General features: G+C 32.2%; 2 protein-coding genes across 7 annotated transcripts in view; one reads left to right on the top strand and one right to left on the bottom strand.

Annotated features, from left to right (window-relative positions):
• The window catches only part of LOC127728572 (uncharacterized), an 879,051-nt gene that overhangs the window by 58,881 nt on the left and 802,657 nt on the right, over nucleotides 1-17,513 (top strand). The gene's annotated exons all lie outside the window — the stretch shown is intronic.
• Nucleotides 579-17,513, bottom strand: part of LOC127728570 (nonsense-mediated mRNA decay factor SMG7-like) — a 47,665-nt gene continuing 30,730 nt past the window's right edge. Inside the window, exons 15-25 of the mRNA XM_052236044.1 lie at nucleotides 16,705-16,818; nucleotides 15,960-16,042; nucleotides 15,198-15,262; nucleotides 14,407-14,472; nucleotides 10,297-10,979; nucleotides 8,832-9,681; nucleotides 8,176-8,247; nucleotides 7,137-7,177; nucleotides 6,628-6,773; nucleotides 5,295-5,515; nucleotides 579-4,259 (exon numbers count right to left, since the gene is read on the bottom strand). Of these exons, the coding sequence (XP_052092004.1) occupies nucleotides 4,173-4,259; nucleotides 5,295-5,515; nucleotides 6,628-6,773; nucleotides 7,137-7,177; nucleotides 8,176-8,247; nucleotides 8,832-9,681; nucleotides 10,297-10,979; nucleotides 14,407-14,472; nucleotides 15,198-15,262; nucleotides 15,960-16,042; nucleotides 16,705-16,818 (2,428 nt within the window). The 3' untranslated portion in view covers nucleotides 579-4,172. The remainder of the gene's footprint in view (nucleotides 4,260-5,294; nucleotides 5,516-6,627; nucleotides 6,774-7,136; nucleotides 7,178-8,175; nucleotides 8,248-8,831; nucleotides 9,682-10,296; nucleotides 10,980-14,406; nucleotides 14,473-15,197; nucleotides 15,263-15,959; nucleotides 16,043-16,704; nucleotides 16,819-17,513) is intronic.

The following is a 17,513-nucleotide window of genomic DNA, read 5'->3' as shown; positions in this document are numbered from 1 at the left end:
AAGACAATACCCAAAAGTAGTTCATATCTAAATCCAAATACATGAAGTTCTTACATATAGCTATAACCTTTAAAATGTGTAAAATAGTTGGTTATTTTGGTATCAAATGAAAGCTGGACTGAGAATCATTGTAGAGGTCATTTTGAATGTTTATTTTGCACAAAAATAATTGAAATTAAAAAAGAAGGGCATATTCATGCTTTGTTTCTCAGATAAGGAAGACCTGTTTTTGTACTTCCAAACTTCTGTGAACCAGTGCACTCTTAAATGGAATGTTGTTTTTTAGAACAAGCCATAATAAGGTATTTATTGTTTTGACATAGTCACTTTATTTGAACTTAAAGACAAATGAATTAGGAATGCTTGAAATTTCCAGAATTTAACAAAGAAAGCAATGGGGTCATGAATTAGTGGTTTTCCTCCTTTTAACACGCTTTATTTAGTATTTGGCACTATTAAATTATCAGCTTTAAATACAACTGCTGATAATAAATCTGAGAATGAACTCCATAAAAAAATTGATAGTAGGAAGTATGATCACAACTCTTATTTGGCCCATGAAATTGTAAACAAAAATATTCTTCAATCCTTTCAAAAAATGTTAGTTTTAATCAATAATTAAATATAAATTGCTTCAATAATAAACATTTTTAACAAGTATGATGATTTAATATCAATATTTGGTCAAATTAAATATGAGCCTTACCATAAAAAAATATACTCATATCATCCTATCATCCTCAAAGACAACTTGTGGCAAATTATATTTTATCATAAAGTTGCTCACATTTTAATATTAATTGAAATACATTTTCTCTCAAAATGATGAATTTTTGGCAGATTTAACAATTTTCTTTACATGAAAGAAGTTTAAAGGCCTAAAGTAAAAGAGTAAGACAAAATTCAAGTATTTAACTACTGATATCTCATAAACTAATGCATTGTGAAAATCTGACAACTTATTATAAGATTATTTACAAATCAAGGGACCAAAAAAAGTGGCCTCATTATACCTCCTCCTTAAACCAAATTTTACAGTAATCCTTTATCATATCTTAAAATACAAAAGAAGACACCCTATGATAACAGCCCTAACTTGGCCCTTATGATTAAAAAACTCAATTTTGCATATTTAAAGGAAAATATTTTTATTTTTTTTCTTCATTTTCAAAAAATGAAGCAACCTGTTCTGTAATAAATAAATTTTCCAACCTAAAACATCAAATTTTCTTTTCCGAAAGTAGTCTTGTACATAGATGACAATATAAGACTAAGTTATAAATATTCACTGAAAATTCCATTACAGAGGAAATTATCAACATCTAAAAGTCATTAAATTGAAACCCTTGCTCCTCACTTCTTATTATTTAAACCTGTTTACAGACCAAACACAAATCATTTTCACCATTAGCCATGCTCACATACCATACACATGTCATTTTTACCATTAAGGCCAATTCAAATTAACTGATAGATTTTCATCCTCTGCCCGCCCCCCTGAAATAGTCCAACCCCGATTTTTTTAATTTTAAAAAAATTAATATTTCCGGATTTTGTTCATTTCCGTTACTGGATAGTTTCATTTTATTCAAAACTTCCTGTTGCAAAATTCGGTTTTCGTATTTCTGCCAGTAACTTAACCAAAATGATTTAGTCGATACATTCTGCTGCTCTTATTGACTACATTATCTTCTTGTTAAAAAAAAGAAATTGACATAAGCAGGAACTTGTGCAATACAACTTACTGTTTAAGACCATATACATGTATTGAGTACAAAAAGTCAGCCAGCGTATACCAAGATTTACCCAAAAACTTCTTTTGGTTAAGTTCGTGTTTTATATTGTATGTTTACATCTAGTTAATAAAATTTATTGCACCTTACTTAAGAATCTTAAAAGCATCAACCCTAGTAATTTCAACACAGTTTGAGTTTTCATTTTACTCTGTAATCATAATACTTGTGTTTAATACCAATGCATATGTTTCATTTTATGGGCACTACAAACCATAGCTTGGAAAGTAGGTAGTCTAAAAGAGAGCATGTCTCCACATTTTTGCTTTTTACAGAAAATGGGTTTCTAAAGCAATAATAAGTGGTTGCAAATCAGAAATATTTATTTTAGAATTTGAAAAAGTATGCAGAATTTAAAAGATAAATGATATAAGCTTATTATTACCCTTGCATTTCGAAAGGGTTTCCGAGAAAATAAAAAATAAAAAAAATCCTCTCACCCGCCCCATTTTTTCAAAAAGCTGGATGAAAATTTACTAATCAATTTTAGTTGGCCTAACCATGCTCACAGAGTTCCTTTTTCAGTAATAACCATGACAAGATAAACCATAACATATTTTCAAAACAGTTTCATACTCCCTCGGGCAAATTTGACCTTAGATGGATTTGGCTATTTTTTTAGGTCCTTTTGGTCATATAGTTCTTCAACTGTTTTGGTTCTTATACATCCTTGGCTATCAAATATTCGACTTAGAGGGTTCCTGATGCAGGTATATCTAGAAAAGCACTTTGGACACATGAACATTTTAAGGTGTTGTTTTAATTTTTTTGTTTTTTTGATACCATTTAGGAATAAATTTTCATTTTTCAACATGCACACAGCAATCTTCCTTTGAAAGCCAAAGTTATATGAAATTTATTTCTTTTTATAAATGAAAAAAAAGTCATGACGATCATTTCTGCTGTTAAAGTTTCTCTCTATCTATTATTGTTACCAAGATAGTAGCAAAAATTTTTTAAAATTGAAATTCTTACATTCTGCTCGTTTGAGGTTTTGATTTTTCTCAATCTCTAAATATTTTTCAAAGATATTTCAACAGCCGCCTGATTTAATCAATAGATACAATTTACAAATTAAATACACCCACAGATACATTAAGGTAAAGTTTGGTAACTTTTGGTTCAGTAGTTCCAGAGGAAAAGGTTTTTTGAAAAAGTTAACACTGCCGATGGACACCATATCTAATATAACAAATGTTAACATGTACCTTTCTGTGCATCTAACAAGTATCCACAAAATTAACTTTTTTTACAGTTTTCTCTATTTGGAATATATCTATCAAACATTAATATGCTGCCAAATTCATCTTGTCATGGATAACGAAAAGAGGAGAAACAGCAGTGATTACACAGAGTTATTGTTTTTCAAACTAAAATTGGTCAAGAAAACTTGTAAATATTTAATTACAATTTCACTAGTTATATTATTTTCATTATGTTCTGTGAATAACATTAGAATGTGACATTAAATATTTTAGATGTATTTTGAGAAGCTGGACATTATAATGTGATAAAAACCATTTCAGATTCTTTGAAAAGCTGGACATAGAATTTTGGTAATCTAATACAAAAATATGTAACTTTTTCATAACTTCCATCATCTAACAAAAACTTCACATTCAATAATATTTAAAAGCTGCAAAAATATAACAGTCTAGAAAAAAAACAACCAGAAAAAGGTGGAAAACCCGCTAAAATGAATCACTTGTTAAAGTTTATCAGATCTGCAATGCATTTTACATAAATATTTTTTCACACAAAATAAATAAACTGACCACTATAGAAATTCAACAAACTTCTTCATATTCACTATAATCATTGTCAAGTCTATACAAAACACACAAAAGCAAGATCTACTATGTTCATCTCTCTCACAACTTCTTCTGATTATTAATATTAAATTATTTCATGCATAGACCACCATTTAACTATTGTGTACTACAAATATGAAAGACAAAATATTGAAATATACAGTCTGTGAAATGAACATTATTTAGGAGATACATATTTATAGAACATATCTGTCTTTTAAAAATTATCACACAAATATTTTCACAATTCTATAATACACACACACATATATATATATATATAACACCATTGTGGCATAATGTATCATTAAGCAATTTTTTAAAACCTGCAAATATGCAGGGAGATCGCTTCTTTTTCTTTGCATTTTTCTTTATCTTTATGAGACATAACTCTTTTTTATATTGAAGAATATGTTTGCTTGACTGTTTTCTTCATTACTACAAGTTGCTAGGCAACCAATATAACATCTGCTCAAGTTGATTCGCTTGGTAATTAAGCAACTCTAGCATTTGTGATTATTTTTACACAATCACTGAATTTTTTCCCAAATAAGAATTTACATTTCCTTCAATGAGGATCATTTTGGCGTTGTTTCTGTTTTTCAAGGAGTCGTTCAAGTGGTGACGGTCCAGATGATGATGACGACCAAATTGACTGAAAATAAAACAGTTATGAAAAATTTAAGAAAATGATGCCAACATGCTATTATCTCGGAACCATTTGAAAAGATGACTTCTCTAGGGCTAATCGAAAATATATAGTATTTAGAAGTTTGTTAAACTATTTGTGAAGTACAACAATATTAATTGTTTTATCAATTAAATCTAATTTAAAACTATCAACCTCTTAGCCAAATGAGAGTGGTGGGTGGAAATAAGAAGGTTTTTGACCAGTAATGAGGCCTTTTACATATCACATAAAACTAGGGGTGACATAAATTTATACCGCTGTTCAGAAAACTCACTTAATCTCACTTGAAGACCAAGTCCAATATTTTTTTTTAACATAATTTAAACCAAAACATTAACTTGATACAGGACAGACAGACTAACAGACATATGAATAGACCAGAAACCATAATGCCCCTCTCACTCAACTTTGAAGGATTTTTAAATTGTTTTAATTACTGAACTTATTCACTGTTTATTTAGTAGCAATAGTCATGATTGTTCATGAGAACATCATTCTATAATAGACATCCTAGAGATAGTTTTGTCATATTTAGTTCAAATTGGTTCTAAGGTTTCAGAGGATAAGATTTTATAATCAAGTTTATGACAATATGAACATATGTGGATAGTTGCCTCATTGGCAATCCTAACACATCTTCATATTTTTATATCATATGAAGGACAAAATTGATGAGGCTAGATAAACTTAAAAAAGGAAATATTGGTATAAAAAATTCATGGCAATCCAACGACGACATTAAACAAATTCGAACTTGACCAGTATTTTATAGTTAATGACATTGTGTTCATATTTCAAGAGATTTGGCTATGCTAAACTTTATCAGCCAGAAATCACAACTTTGAAGGACAAACAGACTGATGAAGGAACATGTGCATTACTGTATACCCTGCCAAATGAAGGCGGTGGTATAAATTTAGCTTTTTTACTGAGTTTACAATATGAAAAAGACCTTAAATAAATTGATTATTCTTTTACTGATAAAATCTTTGTACAAACCTGGATATTTCCTTGAAAAAAATTGCCACCTTGTCCATTGCTAGCCATTTGCTCTAATACTTGTTGCCCTTGGGCTAACTCTCTCCAATGATCCTCCTGTGTACCAAATCTCAAACCAAGGTCCATTGGATGACCAATCTTACTGTCACTGAATGACTCTGATACGTCTGGAGAATTCCTTATACTGGAGGATTCTGAAGAGAATGGTGATGAGCCAATGCCTAAAAACATAAAAATTTTGAATTCATCTTGAACTTCTTGAACTGCATCTGATTAAAAAAAAAACCAGCGATACTCATAGCAAAAACATATCTATATTTAAAGAAAAAGTTATGCACAGGTTTTTGAAACAATGACATTTCAAAGTGGAAAAGTGCATTTTTCACCAATTTTTTTTGCTTTCTATACATTCTTAGATCTATTTTTAGAGGATTTTATCTCTGAGAAGATAAATGCTAATTATTTCTTTTTTTTCTATATTCATCAACCTTGTCTTGTATATTTACTGAAGAACAAATCTTATCTAAAAAATTATTTTCAATTGACTGATGGAGTGTGAAGGTCATGTGACTACAGCCACCAAAGTCTCATCACAAACAACCATCATTTAGTCTTAGATGCATGATTTTTTTTATTAGTTGTTAGTGGCTTTGAACTAGCTGTCAGTAACTGCGAGTACTCTCAGATCTGTACTTAGTGTCTTTTTGTTGTTTGGATGTACAAGTACCCGGCCACGCCAATTGTATTTGTAGTATTTGTATTTTTATCCATTTGATGAGTTAAGCCTCTTTCAACTGATTTTTAGAGTTCGTTCTTATGTTGTACTGTTACACCATTGTTCCAAGTTAGGGGGAGGGTTGGGATCCCGCTAACATGTTTAACCACGCCACATTCTGTATGTATGTGCCTGTCCCAAGTCAGGAGCCTGTAATTCAGTGGTTGTCGTTTGTTTATGTGTTACATATTTGTTATTCGTTCATTTTTTGTACAAAAATTAGCCGTTAGTTTCCTCGTTTGAACTGTTTTACATTGTCATTTCGGGCCTTTTATAGCGGACTGTGCGGTATGGGCTTTGCTCATTGTTGAAGGCCGTACGGTGACCTATAGTTGTTAATTTCTGTGTCATTGGTCTCTTTTGGAGAGTTGTCTCATTGGCAATCATACCACATCTTCTTTTTCATATCAACTAAATTTTGCTTCACTCAAATTAAAATGAGGCTAACTTTTAAAGGTATTTGCAATTTCTATCACTATGATGGTTACCAAAAAAACACCCCTAATTCTTACCTTCTACACTACAGAAAAGCATAAATTGTAAATTACAAGGACTTACTTTTTGTGTCAGCTGATGACAATGGGACAGACCATGTTGTACCACTAAAGAGAGAGTAGGTTCCCTGTTGTACAGGGGCAGATGTTGTAACTGTTGGTTTGGTCTGTATGACAGGGACATCAACATCTACTGCTGGCTGATGAGGGCTGAAATGAAATTGTCCAACATAAACAATGCTTCTTCAATGTGATAAATAACGGACTACCCTTAGCACTGTTGAAAAACAAACAAAATTTTAGTCAAATAGAAATAATTATGTTACAGTTGGTCAACTGGATGGAAACTGATATGTAACATGAAATTCTTCATTACTCATATCGTCATGGTTTGGTTAAAAATATCAAGTCAGTCTCAATGAAACATAAGTGCAGGACTTAAATAAATTATAATTGAGCTAACTATTTCATAATAATAAATCCTTGTTTATCATGAACAATTAATCTTCCTGTCAATTAACAAAAAAAAATCATATAAGAAGCTATTCTCCTTTTAGATTCTTTCTTCATTACCTTCTTGATGGAGAATTCCCACTGTCTGGCTTGGGAGTTCCCTGAAAATTCAATTGGAAATATTATAATATACTAGTACTTAAGCTACTATGAAATAGCACAAAAGTACAGAGAGTGGCATTGAGCCCATTAAACAAATTTTTTGTCCAAATAATAATTGCCAATAATATTGATTTATCATAAAATATAGCACTGGATGAAACTTCTCCCAGTGTTGGAAATTGTTGCTTTATAGATTTTGTAAACTGAAATTAAACTAAGGTTCACAATTTTAAGCAGTGTTATCCCCAGGGCCTTACAGAACCATGGTACCATAGTGCTATATAATAATCTATACATAAGACAATATTCACCAATATTTATGCAATAACCCTATAGTATTGTAAATGCTGTGTTACTACTTTTGGTAAAGAGTGATTTTTTAAATCCCATGGAGCTTTTTGGAATATATGTGGGAGAACATTGTTAAAGTATTTTACAGCAGAATTCATTCACAGGTTAACCAATATACTTGGTCATTTTAATCTAAATTCTTATCAAGAGCTTTAAAATATATATATTATACAGATATATAAGCTTGATTCGGGTAATTTTACCTAATTTCATTGTAAGCATAGTTGACGTTTATCATACAGTGTACCTGTTACAAAAGTATTTTTCTTTGTCAAATTTTGAACTGCAAAATTGATAATGCCTTCTAATAGTTTGTAGTTGTTCGGAGTATAAAGTCCTTTGTTTGGCAATGAATGATAGACTTTACCTAATAAATGCAATTTATTGTTTACTCCAAAATATATTTCCCAAAGATTTGGATGTCAACTGTTGATATATCTTAAAATGTACTGCTGATGTAAGGTGTGAGTTCTTTATAGTTCACCACTGAATGCTTTCCAGCAAGTCAGGATGAAAAACTGCAAAATAAGTTCTCATGTTGGTCCCATGAACGATATTTCAAATATATAGAAATACATGTGGACTTAACCCTAATATAATGTATACAATTGTGTATGTCTGAAATTGAAGATAAAAGATTTCTAACCTCAGCATGGCCTTGAAAACTAGCACTCATCCTAGGAGATACTGGGAAGAGATCTGCTCCACTCTTCGGAGGCTGAAAAAAAGGAAGCTTTGAAGTGAGCTTTACTTCAATTATGATATAATTTCAAGATATTTTGCTAAAAACAGTTACTGCTAAATTACATATTTCTTTAGTAAGTGATACAATAAGTTACCATTTTTTATTTTTAAGGTTTCCTTTTTTGGTTTAAGTTGGTCACAAATTTTTAATTGATTTTACCTCTGAAATTATAAATGCTACATATATATTTTTTTTCAATACTTAGAATCAGTTGAACGAGTTCTAAATGCATACAAGATTTCCTGAAAATCAGAAATATCACCCAATAAAGTATACTTTGACTTTAATATTGTACTTGCTAATGTAAATTCTAAATTACAAAAATATGAAAAATAAGTTCTTTTTCCTCCTGATGCAGAAACGTTTCTTAGCTGGTTTTGCCAGTGCAAAAAATGGTTACTTTTTAATATACCTCTGTCTCCCTTCCACTTTGCTATGACTTTCTTTTACTAATCAAAGCTTTTTAATGTGATAGAGCAATAATTAAACAGCAGTAACCCAATCTCTGTAACATTTTCCCTGTTGAAAAGATAAAATTTAAAAAAAGGCTATTTTACCTGTATAGTGAGATGAGACAGAGTTGACACATTGCCTTGAATATCTCCATTCATCATTTTGTGCGTCTCAGTTTGTGGAGGGAATCCTGCTCTAGGTACAGGGAATCGTCCAGAACTAAGAAAATTAGGATTTAGCATGTTGAAGTTTGGTGGAGGTTGAGCCCCATGAGGATGCTGATTTGGTGGTGGCTGAGTTCCAGTAGGATGCTGATGAGGGGGTGGTTGATGTATGTTGGGTCCACTTGGATGGTTCATCCTCTCAGTACCAGGTGCTGGCGGGAAGTTGTAAAGATTTTTAGGAAATTGCTGATTTGGCTGATCACCGCTAGCACTGTGTTTATTTAGCATGTCTAATGGTCCTGTTCCATTACCGTATACTTCCTTTGGAGGTTGATTCCCAGTAAACCTTGGAAAATTGATACCTTGTTGAGTTGGAAACATCATAGGATTTTCCTTCCCTCCATATTGTTGTCCTGCCATTGGTGGTGGTGGTGGAGGGAAATTTGTGAAGTTCAGAAATTTTGAGTGAGGGTTATTGTCTGTCTTTGAAGGAGGACCAACATCTAATTGATTATCTTGTCCTTGATTTTGATTAATATTTCCTGGAGGGGGAAAGTTTGTCTGTAAACCCATCTTTCCTGGAGGAGGAAAACTTTCCATGTTTGGAGGAGGTCTGCCTAGTGGTATATTGCTGCCCGCAGCTTTTCCTGGTGGACCTCTCAAACTCATCAATGGATCTTCCCCTTTATTTGACCTTTCTCCTTGTGTTGGTGGTTGTGGATAACCCATCATCCTCTGCAGTTGCCCAGGAGGGCCAGGTGGAGGAGGGGGTAAATTTGGAGGAGGTTGCCTGAAATTAAATAATTAATTATCATCCAATCTTAAATTCAAGTTTAAACAAGAATGTGTCCATAGTACACGGATGCCCCACTCACACTATCATTTTCTGTTCAGTGGACCTTGAAATTAGGGTCAAAACTCTAATTTGGCTTTAAAATTAGAAAGATCATATCATAGAAAACATGTGTACAAAGTTTCAAGTTGATTGGACTTCAGCTTCAAAAACTACCTTGACCAAAAACTTTAACCTGAAGTGGGACAGATGGACGGACGGACGGACGGACGGACCAACGAACAGACGCACAGACCAGAAAACAAAATGCCCCTCCTACTATCGTAGGTGGGGCATAAAAAAAATAGTTTTTTTCTATCAGTTCAAAGCTAGTTACCCATTCCAGATTTCATTGATAATTTTTGAGTTAATATTTAATCTTATTTGATTTACATTTTATGTTGACTTGAAATATAATAATTTTCAATGGAGATATTTTTCTTTAAAATATTCTTGAAGGGAGGGACTGCAATTGTTTTTTCAATTTCTTCTTCTAATAAAAAAAAGTAAGAAGCAGTTTCTGATTGCAGTCAGTTCAATGTTAATAATTAAGTTTTTAGCATTAAGGTTTACCTAAAATCAGGTCTAAACATCATAAACTGATTGAAGGGTTGTGTTGTCTGTCCTTGTTGCTGGGGTGCTGCCTGCCTTTCTGCTGTTGCCTGTCCAGATGGTGGTGGGAAGGAAGGTGTAGGCAAAGGTTGACTCACTTCTTGCTGTGGACTTGCCCAGGCATGTATATTACTAGATCTCTGTGACTGGGAATCATTAGTCTCAACGATTTTGAACTTGCCAGTTTTAGGTTCCCACAATTTGGGTGGTTGAGAAATAGGCTTTCTTTGAGATGTGTCTGAGTCAGGATCCCATACATGTTGTGGTTTCCATGTCATATCATTATCAGATTCCCATTTCTGTGAAGTGTTTTCTGGTTCCCATAAGGATGAACCTGATGATGACTGACGTATGACTTCAAATGATGTATTGGAAGATGAAGGCTTTGGACTATCTTTATCTGGTTCCCACAACTGTTTTTCTTGGGACTGTTGCCTAGCTTGTTGTTGTGCTAGCAATTGTTTTTGTAGTCTTGGTGGTTGTTGCTGAAGTCTTGGAGGAATATTTGGATTTGCTGGTTTTGATGATGTAGTTGTTTTCATAAATTCTGGTTGATTGGTTGGTGTACCAAGTAAATATTTTGGAGATGCAGGACCTAATTGTGATTCCACTGACTTGTCTATAGTAGTTGTGACTATTTTTATCTGAAAAAAAAAAAACTTAGTCAATGTTCTTGTTTGAATAAAGAACCTACGTGCTCAAAGAACATGTATATGTTTTAAAATGACCTCAACTCAGTAAAATTATTTTTTCATTAAAAATAAAATAGACAACGACGACGACAACAACCGATGATGACGATGAATTGGTGTTTAAAATCCAGAGGCAAAAATAACATGCAAATCAGTAAGCAAAATGTTAATGTGTTCAGAATATGAACCCTGTTTTTTATCCTGCAATCAGCCAACTATTGTACAAATAACAGGTATACAAATAAATTTTTGCTTTAATTGTACTTGTACAAGTAAAGTCTCCTGTTACCCCCACTTCCATGTTGAGCAAGCTGTAATATAGATATTTCTTTTTCCGTACCAGTTCATTTTGGGGTCCTCTTTGCGGTCTGCGTTTAAACCATGTCGATTTCTTTGAGAGATTAGAGACAATGATTTGGTTTTAATCACTGAAGTTTCAAGTATTGGGAGTAAATTTCAGGATAAAAACAATAAATGTACATTGTCGGAAAATATAAAATTTATTTGTACTCGCTGCGAAACAGGAGAAAAGCTCGCGAGCCTCGCTTTTTGTCCTGTTTCTAAAGCTCATACAAATAAATTTTATGTTTTCCGACAATGTACATATATTGTATATATACTAGGATGAAACACTGATCAATGTAGCTCACATGGTAATAGTTTGCAGGAAGACATCTTACCCTACCCATAATCATAATTCTGACTCCAAGCAAACCAGTCTTTGACCTTACTCATAAATGCCTTGTACTGAGGGATGAAGCAGCAAATATTGATTTTCAATCGTTCAGTTTGACCTGACCAGAGATCATGATTTCCTGTCCTAACTGAAGAGGTTAAATGATAATAAACTGCTTCGCTGAGCGCAGCCTGATACGACTGCAGAGGTCGAACCCTAACAGTTGGGGCAAATTTGGACACAATATTCAAGCTTGATACTGTCTGAATTTGGATTGTGATCAAATTTTTGACATAATATAGGTTTCTGACACAAAATAAATGTGGTCAAAGATCTTTCAAATCTATTGCGCAATACTGTGCAATGGAAGATTTCTTCTTGAAAATTTTGAAAAATTCAATATACGAAAAATTTTGAAAAAAAATATGAATCCCCTGAAAAAATTGAAAAAAAAATCCCCCCCCCCCCCCCCCCAACTGTTTGAAACCCTCCTTGGAGCAATAACCCCATTACTCAATCCCAGCCTTTCCTTTGTAGTATGGAACCTTGTAGTACAATTTCAGAGAGATCCATACACTTATACACAAGTTATTGTCTGGAAACTAGAAAAATGCTTCTTTTTGGCCCCTAATTCCTACATGTTTTGGGCAATTGACCCCAACCTCAATCCCAGACTTCCCTTTGTGATATGGAACCTTTTGTTACAATGTCAGAGAGATCCATACACTTAATTACACACAAGTTATGGTCTGGAAACTAGAAAAATGCTTGTTTTTGGCCCCTTTTTGGCCCTTTATTCCTAAACTGTTGGCCCCATAACCCCTAAGATGAATCCCAACCTTCTACTTGTGGTATTAAACATTGTGGTACAATTTCAGAGCAATCGAAATACTTATACACAAGTTATTATCCTGAAACTAGAAAAATGCTTGTTTTGGGCCCCTTTTGGACCCCTATTTCCTAAACGGTTGGGACCATCATCCCCAAAATCAATCCCAACCTTCTTTTTGTGGTATTGAACCTTCTTAAAAAATTTCATAGAGATCCATTCACTTAAACTAAAGTTATTGTCCGGAAACCAATGTATCTTCGGACGACGACGACATTATACCATTATACGATCCCAAAAATTTTTTTGCTGTCATATAAAAATAAAGCACACTGACAATTTTTGTACAAATTAAAAAATAAACAATTTAGAATTTTATTAGAGGTAGAAGGGTACCATTTTGCTGAATGGAGTAGATTGTTTATAACATGATATATTTAAATTCCAAATTATTCTTTTTCATTTTATTTCGTAGGTTTTATCCTCTAACAAAATCATCAGTTGATAACTAACTTTTTCACAGATGATTTTTTTCGCATTTTGCCATTTCTAGCCAACTTGTTGCAATTTCTTTTTGTATTTTTTAAAGTTGTTGATGTATTTATATAAGGGTATATCCAAGTTTTACATATTCAACATGATTTATACTTGCATTATTTTTCTACTCACAAATAACGAATAGCTCACAAATTATATGTTGGTTTACAGTACATGTGTGTAATTGTACACAACTAGACTTGTAGCAACCGTGCCAGACCCTCATGGGTAGTCAAGGTGAAATTACTACATGCATGACCATGTACCCCAAATGTAGCAAATAAATCACATACTGGAGTTCCAACAGAAGTAGACCAAATTGAACAAAATGCAAATCTGATCTTTAAATTCTTATTACAACAACAAACCAAAAATAGGAATTACATTTGCATGTACAGCAAAAAGTGCAGACAAATACAATTTAAGTGATTTTTTTTAATGTGATATGACAAATGATATCTACACACTACTTTCCAGTTCTGGGACTTAACTACAACTGAATATATTTTGACCTTGTTAACCTCACGATAAGCTGGCTGACCTAAGAATGTTTGCAAGCATACCTCACTAGTGATTCAAAGTATCAGAAAACAGGAAATGGGTGTCTGAATGATCCACAAAGGGCTCACATGCTACAACTCATCACTGTGTGCTGCTGACTAAATATTAAATAATTCTGGTCAACAGTCTTTGAGAAAAATATGTAAAATTTTTAAGTTCATTCAACAAATTGACCAAATATGGAGTTCTTCTGTTCTGACAGTAGTACTTGAGAAAAGTGTGAGGAAAATATTTGTTGGACAAAGGGGATAATAGAACTGACAAACAAGGTGAATGCAATATAGTCCCAACTTCTAGAGTTGATGCATTATTACAGAAAAACATTCTATTTCCTTCAATTATGGATAAACCAATGTATTCCTCTGGTTGCCTTTTCTTAACATATTCAGGACAACTATAAAAGTAACTGATAACTCAAATTCTTTCATTCTGTCCATTCAACCTGATTTCATTATCTTTAGGTTAATTTACATGTATCACATAGAAAAGTTTTTCCTCTGGCAAAGAGGTAACAAACCCTTTAGTGAAGCTGTATAGTGCAACATTCTAACAATAGACACAAGATTTCCTCAAACCTAGATTTTTGTATCTTGATTTGGTTACTTAAGACATTCAGAAGTCTGCCAAAAGTAACAAAAATGCCAAACGAAAAATGTAAGCTATGTTTTGATAGAACTTACGGTTACAACTGAAACAAAAAATACCAGATACTAAAATTATGGATATAAATAAATAGCTTATAAACTATCAAATGATTTCACTAAATACTGTCCTACCTTTTCTTCAGATTTGTTAGGCTTTATAGTCTCATCTTTGCCTTTAGTCTGTTTCTGTATAATAGCCTTCAAAATTCATTTCTCATGTTATAAAATAAAGGGTTATATGTGATTACAAACTCTCTCCATTTTTCAATTTAAGATAGTCTAGTGAATTGTTCTGAATCAATTCATGTAATGTGATAACATTTCTTTCAGTAGTTCACCATATTTAAATGTATGCTATTAACTTTATGTGAGGCACAGTGCATACACTTACTACAATTTCAAAGTTGAAGGTCATTTTGAGAAATCTTGATGTTATTTCGTGTCCCAGTCATACTCACACTTTTGAAGATTTTTCATTACAAAAACTATTTCTCACAACAGTTTTTTTTTTACCAACTTTTACTAAAAATGGATTTCATCAAAACAAATAAGACATTCCTTTTAAAGGTAAGAACAATTATTGAAATCAGTTGAGTCAATCTTGACTTACCATATGAAATTAAAGTATGGATGGAACAACAGATGAACAGACAGCTTTATTACTACAGGGAACTGCCAATTTTTAGTAGACCCTAATTACTTCATAAAGCAAATTAAATCCCACCAATATTTAAACAGTGAGCAACATCGTAAATACAATATATTTATCTCCAAATAACTATTTTAAAAAATTCACATTAATAACCATATTTTATCTATCATTACTTGTTCAGACTCATTAAAGTGAAATAGAATACCAAATATCTGCAAGTATTTTGTATAAGTTTGAAATCCTTCTGTATGACTGTTATCTATTTTAATACCTGTATTGCAACATTTTGGCGAGATTTCTTTTCAGGACTGGATGCAGATATAATTTTATTTATACCTACAAAAAAAAGAAGTTGACAATTCAATGAGGCATTTTCTTTTTTGTAATGTGTTTCTGATAATTCTGTCTATTCAAATGGGTAGTTAAAAATGAACTGTTGAAACAGATATGCCTTCCCTGTGTATAACTTTGATAGCATATTGTAAATGCTAGATATCAAATGGCAATTCTGTACAACTTCCTGTACACTTGGCAACATGATAGGATGGGTATCTTGAACAGTACACAAAATTATGCAAAGTCAATGGACCATGAATGAGGGAGGGGAAAGATTACCTCACCAAAAATTAAATGTCTTATTCATTCATTATTTCCTGCTAAGTAATCTAACAATTATCTTGATGACCCCAACGTTTATTGTAATGTTTGAATTGTATCTATTTTATGAGCTGAGATTTCTTATGGCAAATTATGACTTTATTTGTAAGATTTCTTTCCCAATGTAGTTTATGATTGTTGAGATTACACAGCAGTGGAGTTCTTCAATACACATATGAGCTATTATACACATCACACAAAGAATATCACTCAGACCGATTGAACTTGTGGTTGGACATTTTGCTTGGTAGTAGTCACTTTAAGTTTTCACTCTAACTTTGAGATGAAGAACGACTTCCATAAATGTTAATGTAAGATAATGTTTGTAGCTGAATTCAGACACACATAAAAGAGAAAACTATAAGATAATACTTACCAATATGTGACTTGTTTGGGATAACAGGTGATGTAAACTGTAGATGTTGAGCCTTTATATTTTGTATTACCAATAGGTTCAGACTAAAACAACAAAGAAAGACATTGACTTAATCACTTTGGAACAGATTATTGCTACAGTTTATAACTGTAATAAAGATGATTAGAAACTTCAGTAAAAATGATTGAAAATAATCTGTTTTAAGAACCATTTATAAAGGTAAATCTTTAATCCGCAACATGGCATTAAAATTTTAATCAATTTATTTCATTTACATTAACCAATTGACATGTGCTTCACAACAATGTCTATAACAATTAAATTCAAAGAAGACTGTATTTTGACCTCTAAACGTCTTTTGGTTGTTTTGTGTTGTTGATTTGCTGTCTAACTGATGTTTGCCACAAACGTATATGAAATGTTTGAAAATGATTTGAGAACCATTTGATGATGACCTTGAGATATTCCAAGATGCAGTGTGTATCACTTCGGAGAATATCTTTAAAGATCATTGCTATAGTTTATAACTATGGTAAAGATATAAATGTAACCTATGTCAGTAACTATTCTAAATGCTTAATCATTACAATATAATGACAACCTTCATAACAATAAACTATTACCCATGATGAAATTTGAGCCTAGTGGTTCTAATATTTGTGAAAAGGTCTTATGTGTGTCTATATACTAAAGTCAAATAGCTATATCAGAGATATAAATACAGTGTAGTTTCAAATAATCTTACTTGCTATGTTCTTCAGCAACCCATCTACCATGGCTGAGAATTCTCTGACATCTTAAGTGGCATTCAATTTCCTGGGGAAGGCCATCACTCGGTAGTCTACTGTAGCTATAGCAACTGTAATAAATAAATATCATTGTGGGTATGTACCACTTAATTTATAGTTTTTTATATGAAAGTTTCTTATGTAGTTCTCACAGTACTTAAAATCAAGTAACAACTTATAAATCAATTTTTGTGTAGTATACCAAATTCTATAAGTTTTTTGTATAATTTGTCTAATTTTATAAGCCTGATTGTATGGTCCAATTATAACAAGCATTCTGAGAGTAATTGCATGGCAATACATAGTCCCCTACCAGTTAAAAATTAATTGTACTGGAACAAAATGCTAACTTAATCTATAACTTGTCATGGTGTAAACTATATAACAAATATCAAGTCAATATCTTCAAGCATGACGAAAAAAAGTGCGGAAAACTGATAATTTAAGTGAATTTTCTAAGTCCAAGGACCATAACTCAGCAAAAAATCATCAAACCGAAACAAAATTCAAACTTGGTCTCTAACTTGTCATGATAAAACTATATACCAATTATCAAATCAATATCTTCAAGCATGACGAAAAAAAGTGCGGAAAACTGATTATTTGAGTGAATTTTCTAAGTCCAAGGAACATAACTCTGCACAAAATCATCAGACCTGAACAAAATTCGATTTAGATCTGTAACTTGTCATGATAAAACAATGTACCAATTATTAAATCAATATCTTCAAGAATGACGAAAAAAAGTGCGGAAAACTGAATATTT

This window comes from Mytilus californianus, unplaced genomic scaffold (assembly GCF_021869535.1).
Source record: "Mytilus californianus isolate M0D057914Y unplaced genomic scaffold, xbMytCali1.0.p SCAF_2, whole genome shotgun sequence".
NCBI classification, from domain to species: domain Eukaryota; kingdom Metazoa; phylum Mollusca; class Bivalvia; order Mytilida; family Mytilidae; genus Mytilus; species Mytilus californianus.
This window is presented reverse-complemented; position numbering and strand designations above follow the sequence as displayed.